This window comes from Pygoscelis adeliae, unplaced genomic scaffold, assembly GCF_000699105.1.
Source record: "Pygoscelis adeliae isolate BGI_AS28 unplaced genomic scaffold, ASM69910v1 Scaffold188, whole genome shotgun sequence".
Lineage (NCBI taxonomy): Eukaryota > Metazoa > Chordata > Aves > Sphenisciformes > Spheniscidae > Pygoscelis > Pygoscelis adeliae.
The window spans coordinates 383,358-397,570 of NW_008825304.1; the positions used below are offsets into that span (position 1 = coordinate 383,358).

The 14,213-nt window shown below is 43.6% G+C and overlaps 1 protein-coding gene across 1 annotated transcript in view; it reads right to left on the bottom strand.

Moving 5' to 3' along the window:
- Positions 1 to 14,213, bottom strand: part of KIZ (kizuna centrosomal protein) — a 47,060-nt gene that overhangs the window by 6,667 nt on the left and 26,180 nt on the right. Inside the window, exons 9-11 of the mRNA XM_009330127.1 lie at positions 13,888 to 14,047; positions 12,809 to 12,874; positions 3,390 to 3,489 (exon numbers count right to left, since the gene is read on the bottom strand). Coding sequence (XP_009328402.1) covers positions 3,390 to 3,489; positions 12,809 to 12,874; positions 13,888 to 14,047 — 326 coding nt within the window. The remainder of the gene's footprint in view (positions 1 to 3,389; positions 3,490 to 12,808; positions 12,875 to 13,887; positions 14,048 to 14,213) is intronic.

A 14,213-nucleotide genomic window follows, 5' to 3' on the forward strand; every position in this document is an offset into this window, starting at 1 on the left:
CCGCTGTGGCACCGTCGCCCCCGAGAAGCGTTGGGAGGATGAAGCGTAACCTGCCAACTTTTATTTGCGTGTCGTTACATCTGTGTTTGGTAAAGGCGGCTCTCGCCTAACAAACAGCCTTCAGAGACCAGACCGGATTACTTCGGAAGACAGATTAATCCGAGTTCGAAATACTTTACGCCCTGTTTACGTCCCGACAAATTAAAATCGTTCCTCGGTTCTCGGTCGATAACGCATCTTTAGTCTGCGGATTATTTTGAAACAAGACAGCGCAAACAAGTCAAAGAAAAACAAACTGCCTGCATCAAAAATTGGGAATTACCCAGAAAGCTAGTGACCTCCACTGGCTGCATCCATCGCTACAGGACCACGAAATGCCACACACATCGCCTGCCGCCTGCTCTCGCGGAGAGGTTCAGTCCTGACTTCTGATACCTTTTCCCCCAAGTAATTGTATACTTTAACACGCTCTTTTCCCCTGCAAAACGCTAACTCTTCAAGACGAAAGTTGCATCTCCGCACCTGTAAATATTCCCTCGGTAAAGTAAACGAAGCCAGGAAAAAGTAGTGTTATAGCTAGACGTAGAGCAGGACAATATTTGCGGGAGAAGAGGAAGCTCTGGCATGCACCTCCGAACAAAAGGGAACAAGTGGTCTTTACTCGGGGAGCAGCTTCCTATTAAGACTCACTCCTTCGTACATTATGCCTTTCATCCCCACTCAACCACAAAATGATTTTGCTGTAGGAAACACAATGGCAGAAAAAGATTTACATTGAAAGAATCTTTAATAATAAACTGTTGCAGATCTGCCTACTTCCCCGTGATTTATAATACAATAAACATCGGATTCTATTAAGTCTCATGCACTGAAGACATGCACTGAAAACCCGAATATGAAAGCCCTCAATTCTTCCCGTCTCCAGTACCATAATAGTGAAATGAGCATGTATAAATGTGCTAAGAGTATCTCTTTGCATCTTTTATAGCTTGTGTGTATTAATCTGTAAAGCTTATTAAGAAAGTCATTGCTATGCAAAGCAGCACCCAATCTCTTTCTCTTGCTTTTCAACAGAGCGCAGTGTTTAGCCAATAGGACCGGTCCCCTGCCCCTCATTCGGCATTCATAACATGCAACATTTGCACAATGTATCTCTCAAAGGCTGCTGAATAGAAAGCCTTAATACTCATGTAAACAACTGCAAACCAATTACTTAATGAATCAGGCCCACACATAATGAGGTGCCAGACAAAGAGCTATAAATGCATTTTTGCGCCCGAGCCTCTGCTTTAAAGTAAAATCCCTCAGCTGTAGTTTGGGCTTAACTGGCATAATTATTGTCTGGAGGACATCAGAGGAAGCCATTTTTTTTTATTTAGGTCCAGCAGGGTCTTTTGCGAGGTCACTCATCAGCTCAGTGACAAAACGGAGCAAAGAAGAATTTATAAAAAGTACCACAGCAGTGCTACACAGTGACGTTTATTCTGAAGTAGTGGGTTTCGAGACCACTTGTAAAAGCAATAAAGCCCGAGAAGTGACTGCAGTAAGTGGAGCGCTTAAATGTGAGCGGCGAAGAAACAGCACTGCGTCCTGGCCGCAAACAAGCCGCCGGCCGCCCCTTCCATTTCTCCGTCTCTCTCACTATTCTTGCCGCTCTCCGTCTTCGCGGCGCGGATGCCAAGTGTCCCAAAGCAAGGGCTGTTAATAAACTTCGTGTTTAGAAGGCTGCGTTATTTTTGACTCGTTTAGAAAAAACTAACTTTAAGCTCTTGTGAGAGATTGATTTTTTTTTTTTTAAAAAAAGCAGCAGCATTGTATCAGTGCACAAAGTGCGCTTGCTCCTCAGCACTGAAAGGCATGAAATTATAGGGCAGAGTGAATTATTTTAAAAACCCATCTCAAATAAGAATTTGAAAAAAACAGCAAAAAAGTGTACGCCACATGAACAGCATCTGAAAAATGCAGAAGTTGCCACACATTATTAGCAAGCAATGCAACATCCAAGGGTGAAAAAGCTTGGAGACTTTTTTTTTTTTACATAAAAAATAGTTCATTTTAAATTATACATATTTTATTCAGATGCTTAGCAGCGATCCTGTAAGCAAGTTCTTCAGGGCCCGATCCTTCTCTTCCTGCTGTCCTGGGCTTCAGTGAATGACTAAAATTTAACATTTAAAAATTAATCTACAGGAGCACCCTTGCATTTCATAGCATTAGGTAGTATCATTTGGAACATCGCTCTCAAAGAAAGTTTCAGATAATTTAAAAAGAAAAAAGAAAAAAAAGAGTTTGAACGTAAGACTGCAAGAATTAATCCTAAACAAAAGCATGAATGCCATTCATCAATATTGTATTATGGCTTGTATTTACTGTACTTGACAAATTACAGAAATGCTGTGATTTTAACACAAGATGCAGAACACTTGCAAAATTGGAACCAACCTCATCAATAAAAGCATAGAAAAGCTGCAGAAAGATAGCGATGCCGTATAAACAGAAGGAGTTAAAAATTCATCAAAACGCTTTAAAGTCTCTTCCTGAGTGCTATTGATGGCGGTTTTCAGACCAGGAGCCGCGTAGCAGCAGCACCCACTTGCTGGGCTGTTCTAATAAGAGCAGATAAGGATCTAAAGCCCAGCCAATATTTCATGAGATGGCTGTGTTATATCCCATTTTCTGCTGCTTCTTGACCACTAATTTGATTGCTGCTGTTTGATTACCATTACATGCCGATGAAGAATACAAGGAGCATCCAACAGAACTGCCCAGGGACCCAAAGGGAACTGCTGCAGTTTAAAAAAAAAACCAAACCAAACCAAACCCACACAAACCAACTTTTTTAAAAAAAAAAAAAAGAACAAACTGCGCCCTTTTGGTACATGGAAGGCCATTAATTAAACATACTGGGTTTGAAAGCAAGAAAGGCATGTTGTAAATACCCCAGTATCAACTGTAAAAAACCCACCCAAAGCCATGAAAAAGCGTTATCCAGTTACAGCTAGTTTACATCTCGGCTACATGGAGAAGAAACCCACCACTTTATTTCTTGAAGACTTTCTGTTTTATGTCTGCCCCTCTCCTGACAACTCCCATTGTCTGGCCCCTGAGTAGCCCTACTGAGAGCAGCTGTACACACTAATTTGTGGTTCACTGAGATGTCAATTGAGTCTTAAAATGAGAAAACAACAGCTGCAAAACAATGCTTGGCTTTGGCACAAATATTTTCTAAGGTGTACCAAAGTTTAAGATGTTTTATTAGATAAACATAAACACGAACCTTAACCCTCGACCAAGTGAAAAAATAAAATAATCAGAGCTTCAGTCATTTTCTGTCAGTGTTTCTCATTCTACAGGAGCTTTTCAAACATTAAAGGGTTTAACAACTTTACCTTGAGAAGGGAGGACTTCTTTCATTCGATGACGAACTAGTTTCCGAACGCATTTCTTGGCTTGCTTTTGCTTTGGAACGATTATTGCCGCTGTCCCAACCTGTTAAGTAAAAATATGAAATACAAATTTTCAAAGAATAATGGCTGGACCTCACAGCAGCGTGCGGTCCCTCGCAGCAACACACTTATTTTCAAATAGATGCACGTTAACGGCCACGCTCTTGGTTTGATGACAAAGTCTAGAGCACGCACCACACAGGGTATCTGCCTCAAGATTGTTTGCTCACGGTTAGGTGGAAATTAGTTAAAAACACAAGAAAACAAGACTCCCTCGCTATCAATGAAGTTACCTGATGATGATTTCTTGTGAATAGTGAAATTTTTGCCTGTTTTACCTCATTTTACAAAAAAAAGAGAATCTCAGTGTTTGCTCTAAGAGCTGTATTGCATCATGGCAACTTTAAGCAAAACTGAAAGGATTTCTGGGGTCTTTTTTCTCTTTTTTTTTTTTATCCCCGAGTTCTCATTTACCTTAGCTAATCAGTAAGTAAGGTTATTTTTATTCTCCTTCCCCTTAAATGTAGATTATTTTGCACAGTTACAATTCTCTTATTTGACACATCAGTATTTTCAACTATTCTCTTGAAAGAGCTGTGTTTGGGAGACACAAATCTTGAGGATTTTTACAACTCAAACAGCCAAACACCCAACTATTTCAAAATCTTTTATCCATGCTTTCCTTTCTCCCCGCTCTGTGTATCTCACTTCCATTCTGTAGAGATCGACTTAAAAAAAAAAAGAAGAGGTAAATGAATTCATTCACTGGAATTGTACAATCGCTCATCTTTGTACTCGTTCCCAAAGAACACGATGCTCAAGTACAAATCCCACTTTAAAAGGCTACTTTGCATATATGTATTTATATAGAGTACTGAAATGGTAAACAAGCCCGAATTGTTACCAACTTCATTCCAACCCAGGACAATTTAGTATTTCTGCACATCTCGGACACTCCTACTTTCTAGCTGGCCGTGCACGTTACCAGCCCGCTCCGGCAGATCACGCCACTCTGCTCTTGGATTTCAGCGGCAGAAATCCTGCTCAGTCTCGGGCACTTCCAACAAAGAGGTGCAAGACGTCTGACCGGCACAGGAGATGACACAGCTCGGGCACGGGAGCTGCGCTGGCGGCAGCACGCCGCTTCGCAGAACAAAGTCTGACCGCTTCCCAGAGAACGCATGAAGGAAAAAAGAAAAATGAAGAGTGGAAGGGAAAAAAAGAAGAGAAGGAAAAAAGGGGGAACTCCCCGCCGCCCTTCCTGTGACGTACGCATGCAGAGGAGCAGAGACCTGCAGAGATCATGGAGGACGTCCTGGATGCAAGACTGACAGCAGCTCAGAGCTGCAGACTGAGCGATGTGGGCATGCACTGAGAAACCACTGGCCACAAAGGAACAAATATTCACGCTTGTTTGTACATTACTTTGGGAAAGCAAAAAAACCCCACCCTAATTTAATCTAATCAAGTCAGAACTCCCAGTAGTAAAGCACTTAACATAGGTGTATTTTTCAGGGCTCCTCATGCACGGGTTCAAACTACAACACACAACGCGGCTGCGATTGCGTGCTCACTTCTTGCCCGGGGATACAGCAGGCTTCGCTTCAGGAGGGCATCCCTCTGCTTCAAGAAAGCCGTGCACAGAGCGAGTTGTGCCCAGCTAACAGAACACCACAGGCCATAGACTCTGCAAGTGTTCAAAATCCAGTTACGTGTGCCCTCAGACATGCCTCCAGCATGTCGTCCATGGCTTGCTCCTTGTGTGAAGGAGAACGTGAAGCAAACGTCCCCTGCGCAAATCATCAGCTCTAACCACTCCTCCCATTTCAGCCCTGCACGTGCAGGGGGACACGTCCACCTCGTTATAGCCTGTTAATGGACTGAACGCTTTTCCTCCTTCCCAAACACAACAGGCAGAGAGTTTCCAGAGCGGATGGTAGCTTTGGAGGGTGTTAGCACGCCGGTTAAGCAGCTGCATCTGATGTGTGCCTCGCAAAGCCTTCCCTTTGTTTCAGGCCAAGCCTGGGAAGCCCACCCTGACCAGGGACCTGACACCTAGCTTGCTGTCGACGGAGTCCCCTGCAGCAGGAACGTATCTGCAGACTCAGGGAATTGCTTCTGCCTGCGCACGAGTGACTTTCTCTGTTGCTGTTGAATGCTCTTCCTGGCCCTCAGGGGAGTGACACGCAGCCCGTCTTTGATCCAGGTGTACCCGCCATACCTTTCCAGTTAGCACTTCAAAGTCCAGGCCTTTGCCAGCTCTACCAAAACTCGCGCTGGGCCACTGTTGTGCAGCTCTCCTTACGGCTTTTGCATGCATACCAGCCTCAAAAGACCATTCCCCCATGCTTTCCATGCCTGCAGTGGCTCCCCTTCCTTCACTACATCAAACAGTAATGCAAACTACTTGTTCTTCACCTTTAAGACCCTTCGGAGCCCAGCTTTGCCCTGCCTGTCAATTATAATACAATGCTGGGCTATCAGTCCTCACTTCTGCCTTAGTTACACCAGACTGCCTTGCCAATTAGTCCAATCGTTCCCCTCGAGCATCTTTGTGCTGACTTACATCCTACGTACCCTACAGAAATGGGAGATCCTTCTACGAACTCCTAAGCCCACCAGCTCACCTCCCTGGAAAGCCTGCCGTGGCGATTCATCTGGGTGGCGGCACCCATGAAGCGTTTGACAACGCGTAAGCAGTCAGTGTGCAGCGGCTGCTGCTTTGTGTGCTGAGCAACCACCTGGCTCTTACCTCCTCTTACCCCACTCGTCCGCTTAATCCCCGCGCCTTCAACAACGTGTCCGCACTGTAAGTCGGCGGAAAGGAAGAGTCTGTTACAGACATGCAGAGCCGACAACAAAGCCAGCCCAACCTGGGCACACGGCAATACTTGGCTTCACCGTTGTGAGAAAGCAGAAGCGATCGGTGCAACGTACAGGGCAGAGAAGATACAAGAAATACGCTGCTGAGAGAGAAAACCCTTAAGCACTTCGCTCCCGATAGAACCGCATCGTGCCATAAAACCCTTATGCAGATCAGTGTATTTCCTTCATAAAATTAATTGTCGTGTTTAAGGTTAAATGCAACTTAGTTCAAAAAGACACTTTTATTCTGGGGGGTGTGTTTCTGTTGTTTGTTTTGCTAGAAGCATCTACCTTGCCGTGCTGTAACAGCCAAGCGCACCCTCCCTGTCGCAGGCTGGGGACAGTGAGAGGCATAGCTGTGCTGAAACACAGATACACGTTTCTCCCTGAGCACACAGCAGAACACGATGGCCCTGGCAAGAAAGATGCACTGAGTGGAGAAGAGGAGAAAAAAAGAAGAAAAAAACCCCGATGGGTTTAGAGCACATCGGTGTGCAGACTGAAACCCTTGGATAAAAGAGTTGCCAGCGCCATAGAAATCATTCAGTGGGGAGCGGCGGCACTGGGAAGCAGGAGGGGAGGCGAGAGGAGGGCTGTGACAGTGCTGCTGGAGAGCAGCAGCTCCTGAAGGCCGTCTCATAACGCCTCCTGGGCCGCACGCAGGCTTGCTAAAGAGCACCTCTCCCTTCCCATCCCAGTTCGGTAAGTTCTTGCTACACCGGGTAAGAGACAGATGCCATCTGCTTGGTGTTCTCTTCCTAAGCGGTTTTTGGAAGGAGCGGCCTCACCACGTCACCAGCTTGCGTGTTCCGGAGACACCCCACAAGCAATGTAGGCACGCAGGGGTGAAGCTGTCCGGATGGGGTACTTCGAGCATTTGCTCAGTCCGAATGGCCAGCCCGTGCTGTACAGACACAACTGAACAAGCTTGATAAAACTCAGTCTTTAAACTCAAAGTGGGATGTTAATAATGGAAAGTTCTTAATCCAGTCGTTCCGGCAATACTGCAGCAGAACGGGAGCTGGTGTGTCCCAGATGACACAGCTCTCCTCGCGCCTTTTTCCCCTACGCATTGTTCCTTCCACTCAGAACTAGCAAAGGGTCTGCGATACCACTATTAATTAAAAACACTCCACACTTTTCAACTTTGAATTAATCGTGCAGTCAGCATGGGTCAAAGCAGCTTTCATGTCAGCTTTTACAATTTTGTTCCGAACAAAATGGGTATAGTTTTATTAGCCAACAATTCCAGGAAAAAACCGCATAATGAACCGCTATTATTTTGTTCTGCCGAACAGTTAAAGTGATCTTTAACCCAGAACTTACCGTACCAGCACAGAACTGAAAAGAAGATATTTTCTCCACGCGTTCCCCCTATGGCCTAGGTTGCAGCATCTATCAATTTACAGGCAAACATCTCAGCACCCAGAAGAGTGATGTGATGTAATCTTCTGCAAATGAAGAGGTAAGAAAGCTCTTGGCCTCGTACTTGCAACATTGATAACTTGCTAACCGTACTACCTCTCTCACAGAGGAAGAAGCCCACACTTTTCAAACGTCAAAACCAGCATTAAAGCACTTCATGCAGCTAGAGTCCCAGCACAGAAAAGTCATCTGCAGACACCAAATCGTCCTTCTACGAACCATCTCCAAGTGCTTGACTCTGCCTGTCTGGGAACGGCAAAGGTAATTCACAGGTTGCTGGTTTTTAAAATGCAGACTGGGAAAACAGAAATACCACAGGTGTTCATGCACAGCCCGTACAGTTTGTCAGCAAAACTGAAGTCTTCAACCTAAGCGACAAAGCACGTAAGCAAGCCACAGAAGTAGTATAGTAGGTGCTGCTCTAGTGGGAGAGGAACAAGAGCACTTTGTATGCCACTCAAAAGCTATAAAGAGCTATCATCCATTATTTCCAATAACAATCAATAATCCCGTATGCAAACGGAGGTAGCTGGAGGGCAAGAGACCCCAGTGCTTTCACAGACTCGACCCAGACACCTATCTGCATCTTCCTCCCGTACGCAAGTGAGAGCCTACACCAAAAGGAACTTCGCTTTTTCTGCGTACTTTTATCAACAACAAAATAGTTAGCAGCTTGGGTATTTCAGCTGTCACTAGACTTCAAAGTCAATAATGCCTTGAAAGGAATATTATCAGGATCAGCTGCGCCTGCAAGCTGTGTACTTTTACAGTTACCTTGGCAATAGTTATTGCATCCGCATTCAGAAGTCCTGGTAGGTCTGGGCTGCCATGCTGCTAGGTCCTGTACCGAAATAGAAAACTAACCACAGTTCCTGCCCAGAGGAACCTTAAATCTGAACAAGTTCCTCCACCACATTAACACTAATTACCGTGCTTGCTGATAATCTACAGGGAGCTACGCCGGATTAAAGGTGGGCTGTCAGCTGCCGTGCCACTGCCAGCACACAAACAGCCTCTGCCTTGGGACCAGAGGTGTGAGTGCCGGCTGTATACGGGCTATTATATGCACTGATTTCCCTTGCAATAAAGCAAAAACCTTGCATACAGAGAGAAGATAAAGGCTACCTGCAAATATGATAGAAGGACGTGCTCTTTGGAGAGCAAATAGATGGCAAAAACCTCCAAATTAAAACCCGAGCAGAACACTGCAGTAACCAGTATCCAGAAGTAGATCAAATACCAACAAATACCTCCCCCCCTTCCTTTAAATGGAAAAAAAAAAGGATACTCTTATCTTAATAATATACCAACATACGATGCTATCCTCTCAAGAGCAGACACCTGGATGACCAGCGTACTCGGGAAATCCCAGTGGAGCAAGCCACCCAGTGAGAATACTTCTAGAAGCTGCTGCCTCTGTTTAAAGATCAAAGAATAGTTTTCACCCAGAATTCATAACTATAAAATGTCTCTGAGGTCTTTCAGGAACTTAAGTCGAGCAGCGTAAAACATCACCTACTGGAGTACATAATCCAAACGAATCTAAGCAAAACGTAGATCTTTCGCTGTCCCAGGGTAGTTCTGTGAGACCGCAACAGCGGCGGCGATTAATCACGTACAGATGAACTTTTTTCGTAGCAGCAGTTGTGAATGGGTTGGTATCAAATGAAGTGAAAAGTTGGGTAGACTTATTAATGCCTTTACTAGTGCACTCCGAGTGGAACCTCCAGAACCTTTTAACTTCAAGCTCAAAGGAGGACCTCACCGGAAAGGACGCGTGGGCGTGGGAAAAGTGTTGGCAGGGTTATTGGCTCATTAAAGGTGGCCTAAAAAGGAAAGCAGAATTGGATTTGCGCTCTTTCATGTTCCCTTATGATATATAAAGAAGGGCTAATTTTTTTTTCTTCTTAAGAGGGTTTTTCCTCCTTATTTCTACATTAGAGACTTTATACCTGGAGAGTAGCTGGAAGGTGACATTCAAGATGTTGCAGAAGTGAAGCCTGATGAGTGGAGAAGTAACATCGTTTTTATTCAAATGCTTTATAGCTTTAACATCTATCTAAATCAAAGACATAAATGAAGGGTAGGGAGAGAACCTGGTTTTGTTAAAGATTTAACAAACCCGTCCCTTCAATAAAATCAGCAGTTTCCTACTCATAAATGAAACTCTTAAACAGTCATCCAGCAAAACAAAAAATAATGGATTTTATCCATTCTTTTTAATCTCGCATTATTCGCCTACCTCAGGAACAGCAAAAAAGCTGAACAATTCCTTTTACGTGTCTTCCCAAGGTAAAAAAGAGCATCCATGAGGAAAATGAGAACGAGTCCACATATCCTTCTCTATCCTCATATGACCTGGTATAAAATGAGATTGCTATTAATAGCTAACTCCTCTCTGGCTGAGACCATACACAAAACATAATCCTTTTAAAGTCAATTGTCACAACATGGCCTTCCACAAGCTTAGGACAAGGCTCTAGGAAAGAAACCATCTTTATGCTACGAGCTACGTTGCCCCCGTAGTTGACTACGGGTTTGAAAAGCTCCCATGTCCTGCCACGGATGGGAACGGCTCAGCAGATGTTTCAGTCCAAGGCTCTGTTCAGAAGAGCTCCGGGTGAAGTCAGTCCTTGCACAAGCAGTTTCAGGTACCAACACAGGCTGTCTCTAAGGGACACCCAACACCATGCCAGCCACGACTAAAGCCCTTTTCCCCAAAGCCACACAGCTATCTCCTTCCTCCCCTATAGGCATGAAAGAAAAAATACAAGTATTTCTGGAATATTTACAGAATATTAAAATAAATATTTTGGTTCTTTTTTTTCTGTAACATAAGAAAAATAAACCAAAGCTACAGAAGCATTCGTCAAGTGCCATCACAGAAGACTGCTTGGAAGCACGTCCACCCAGCTCTCACAATGAAGTCCATCAAACCCCAAAAGCCTCAAGGCTTCCAGTGTTTTAAACCAATACTTAAAGCCCTTAAAGAATGCAGCAAGCACTGTAAAAAACCGAAATTTGTATCCCTTAAAAACTTAGAAGAAGTTGTACAGCAAAAGGATCACGTATAGAATGGACATTAAATATCAGTTCATCTAAAAAGACAAAGCCAAACCCTCAAACAAGTTATTTGAGCCCAAAAGACAACGCACAGAGACGCTGCCTCTATTTTAGACACAGAACAACTTCAGAGCTCCAGGGCCACAGTCTACAGCAAATAATGATGAGCAAAAAGGAAGAAAGTGACAGGCTGGAAGGGCGAGGAGCCAGAAGAGAACAAGAAGCCCGGAGAAGATCACGGGCTGAAGATGAATTGCATCTGAAAGGAGCAACTTTGCTTTCAAGTGAGATATGAAAAGCCTCACTCCTAGAGACAACGCGACCACTGGAAACACGCTGCAACAGAACAGTAAATAAAGCAGACTCAGAAAGAACAGATTTTAAACCAAAGTTACTGGTTTCAGTGTTCAGGTTAGGGAGAGTTTCTCGGCATTTTTGCAAATAGGAAGTATCAGTATTTGCATGCCCGTTCAGTAAGCAGTAGGGAAGGGGGATGTCCATCGTGGCTTGGCTGTTGACTGACTGACATCTAACACAGCAACCAGCCACACAGACCGTCGGGGTCCCCAGCAGGAAAAACTGCAATAGAGAATTTCCTGGCAAATTTGTATGCAAAAATCATAGCTAAAACCAGTACTGATAAGTCATGAAGTTCAGGGTGTGGAGAAGCAAACCAAAAGCATTGGCAGCTACGGAGAACCAAACTCGATAGCCAGTATTCTCCTTAAAAAAAAAAAATGGTATCGGTGGTGGCATAGTTGGAAGGAGTCACCATTCCTGACATTGCTCTTGCTGGCACTCTCTGCAGCTTAGGGAACTTAAACCCCATTCCTCAAATTTGAATCCTCTTAAATTACAAACAAGATTGAACCAATCCCAAGATTTGCAAAATTTTAGATTAACTTTCAAACGACAAGTGTGTTTTGTTTCATGAAAAACGTTTAACTGCTTTTAATTCCTCTGAAAAATCAATGCAATTCATGTTTTAAAATATGTTGCCACGTGTGACTGAAGGACATTTTAAGAAGCAGGAAAATGGAAAGCATTCTACTCTCTAAAAAAATAAAATCTAAGTTTTATTGGGCTAACATAGGAATATTATTGCTGCAGTATAATTCAGGAATACAAGAAGCACATTTTTATATTTCAGCTGCAAATTAGGCTCAAAAAGCAGCAGAGGAAAACCTCTACAGAGAAATGAATTGCTCTCCGAAAGACAGGTTATTTTGAAGCCGTAAAAGACCAGAAAAAGCAACAGCAAGCGTTGCATAAGCAGATGCCCTCGCACCTTTCTGTCGGAGTACACACCTGCATAAATAAGCATTTAGCCAAACATAAAAATTTATAAAGAAGCAGCCCACCACTTTACAAAATCAGGCAAAAGCAAATTGAGACTCATTGCAATGAGCCCTGCCCTGAATACTAATGCGTTATTGATACCCCAGGACCAAAACGCGGCGACGTCTCGGGATCCTAAGCAAGCCTCGTACATCTGCTGCGGGAGGATCTGAACACGTCTTGATAAAAACCTTATTGCTAAAAATTTTGTGTTATCAGGCAGCTTTTGTAACAGAGGCAAAGGCACAGCTTCCTGGCTAGCAGGGTTTTTCCCTGCGCTTATTCTAATGATACACATTCAATTACTCGAGAAAAGAAAAGAATCAAATCAGAAACATCTGTAGTTTGCCATATAATTACTGGATCTTCCCCATGGAGACTGACCTTTGTAACACTGATACCGGGACCTGAAAGGCTAAATGACAGGATATTCACATGGTTTAAATGTAAAACATGATTACAAGGAATTAAATAGATGCTGTTATTTTCCATCTTGGTTTACGTTAACATAAGCGTGGACTTTATGATCTCACATTTAATTTTTGCGCTCAGTGTGTCGTAGCTGAATTTACTCACTATTAGTGGACCCAAACCACTGAAATGCCATGTTTTCATTATATAATAAAAGTTGAACGCTGGATTCGAGGTTAATATGCAGCCATTACTTTTACCTGTAATAGGAATCTTTTCGACCGCGCTTTCTTCCTTGCTCTCATCTTCACACCAGCTTGTGACTTCTGGATGTGAACAGACCATAATGAAACACATTTCAAAGTCGCAGTGATCAGACTGGTTTGTTTGCTTTTAAGCCCTACTCCCTTTAATTTCTCACTTTTGTTATCTCTTGTTTATTGATCTAAACTATCCATTACCGTTCTTGAAAGAGGCGCCTACTGTGAACTTCCCTCGCATGCGAGGCTACCCTGCCTCTGTAGCTTCCAGAGAAAAGGACAAGCTAACCAAATGTCTTAAATTATTTAAGACCCAATGGGATTTAGGAAACAAACAACCCACAGTAACTCTGCGATCTCGTCCGGCAGCCCGACAGCAGCCGCGTATATCATACCGACCGTGGAAAATTAGTTTAAATCAAAGTCTCCATCTCCTCCGCGGATAAAAGTCGCATGAATTTAGGAGGCCTAAAGCAGTTTGTTTACATTTGCTGTGTAAAGAGCATTGCAACCTAATTGCCTGTCTCTTCTGGACTTTGATGTAAGGGATGCTCTGAGAGCAGACGGAGCAAGTTGCCGTCGCCGGTTATTACGCCGGACTAATATATTACCTCCTTATCTAAAGAAATTAACTGGGTTTTCAAAAACGCGTTCACCTTCTAAGCTCTGAAACAGCACCACACACCTTTCTCAGCATGAACCCTTTTATTTTTGAAAATCTATTCTGTGGTCTGGCTTTATAATAAAAGGCAACGAATATATCCCACAATTTCTAGGCGGTAGATGTTTTTTAAATGCATGCACACCTATAGATCCATTTTTAATAACTGCCACAAGGCTTGCTTTTCTAGTCCTGCAGAAAAAAAAATAGTCACAGTAGGCATCGCTCATTTTAAGAGGTAACAAGAATGACAAACGATACCGAGATATTTAGGAAAATCCCCCAAAGTTCACTACAAATATACATCGATTCGCCAGTCGCTATAATACAGTCCCCTGCAGATGTGAATAGAAAATACATATATACAGAGAAGGACAATAACTTTGAGCGCACAGCCGGACCTTTTAACACTTGTTACCTTGTTCTCCCGCGCCGGCGAGCCGGGGAGCGTGTTTTGCCTGCTTTATTTCCCCGCCGTCGTTTGGGATCGATGGCAAGCTGTAAGATGATTCATTACTCCGAATAGATGACCTATCCCCACACTCTTCTGGAAGGACCTCTCTCAACACCGGTAGAGCCTGCAGCATTAAAAAAAATAAAAATAGCCGCAGCCCTATTATCCTTCGTCTCGAGCGTTTTCCAACATACATTTAGGCTAATCTATACTTCACGGTGTAATCTGTTTCCAGGGTGTTTTTGTTAGATGTTAAATTACCTCTGAGTTAAATTGGCGCTAGCTCAGAA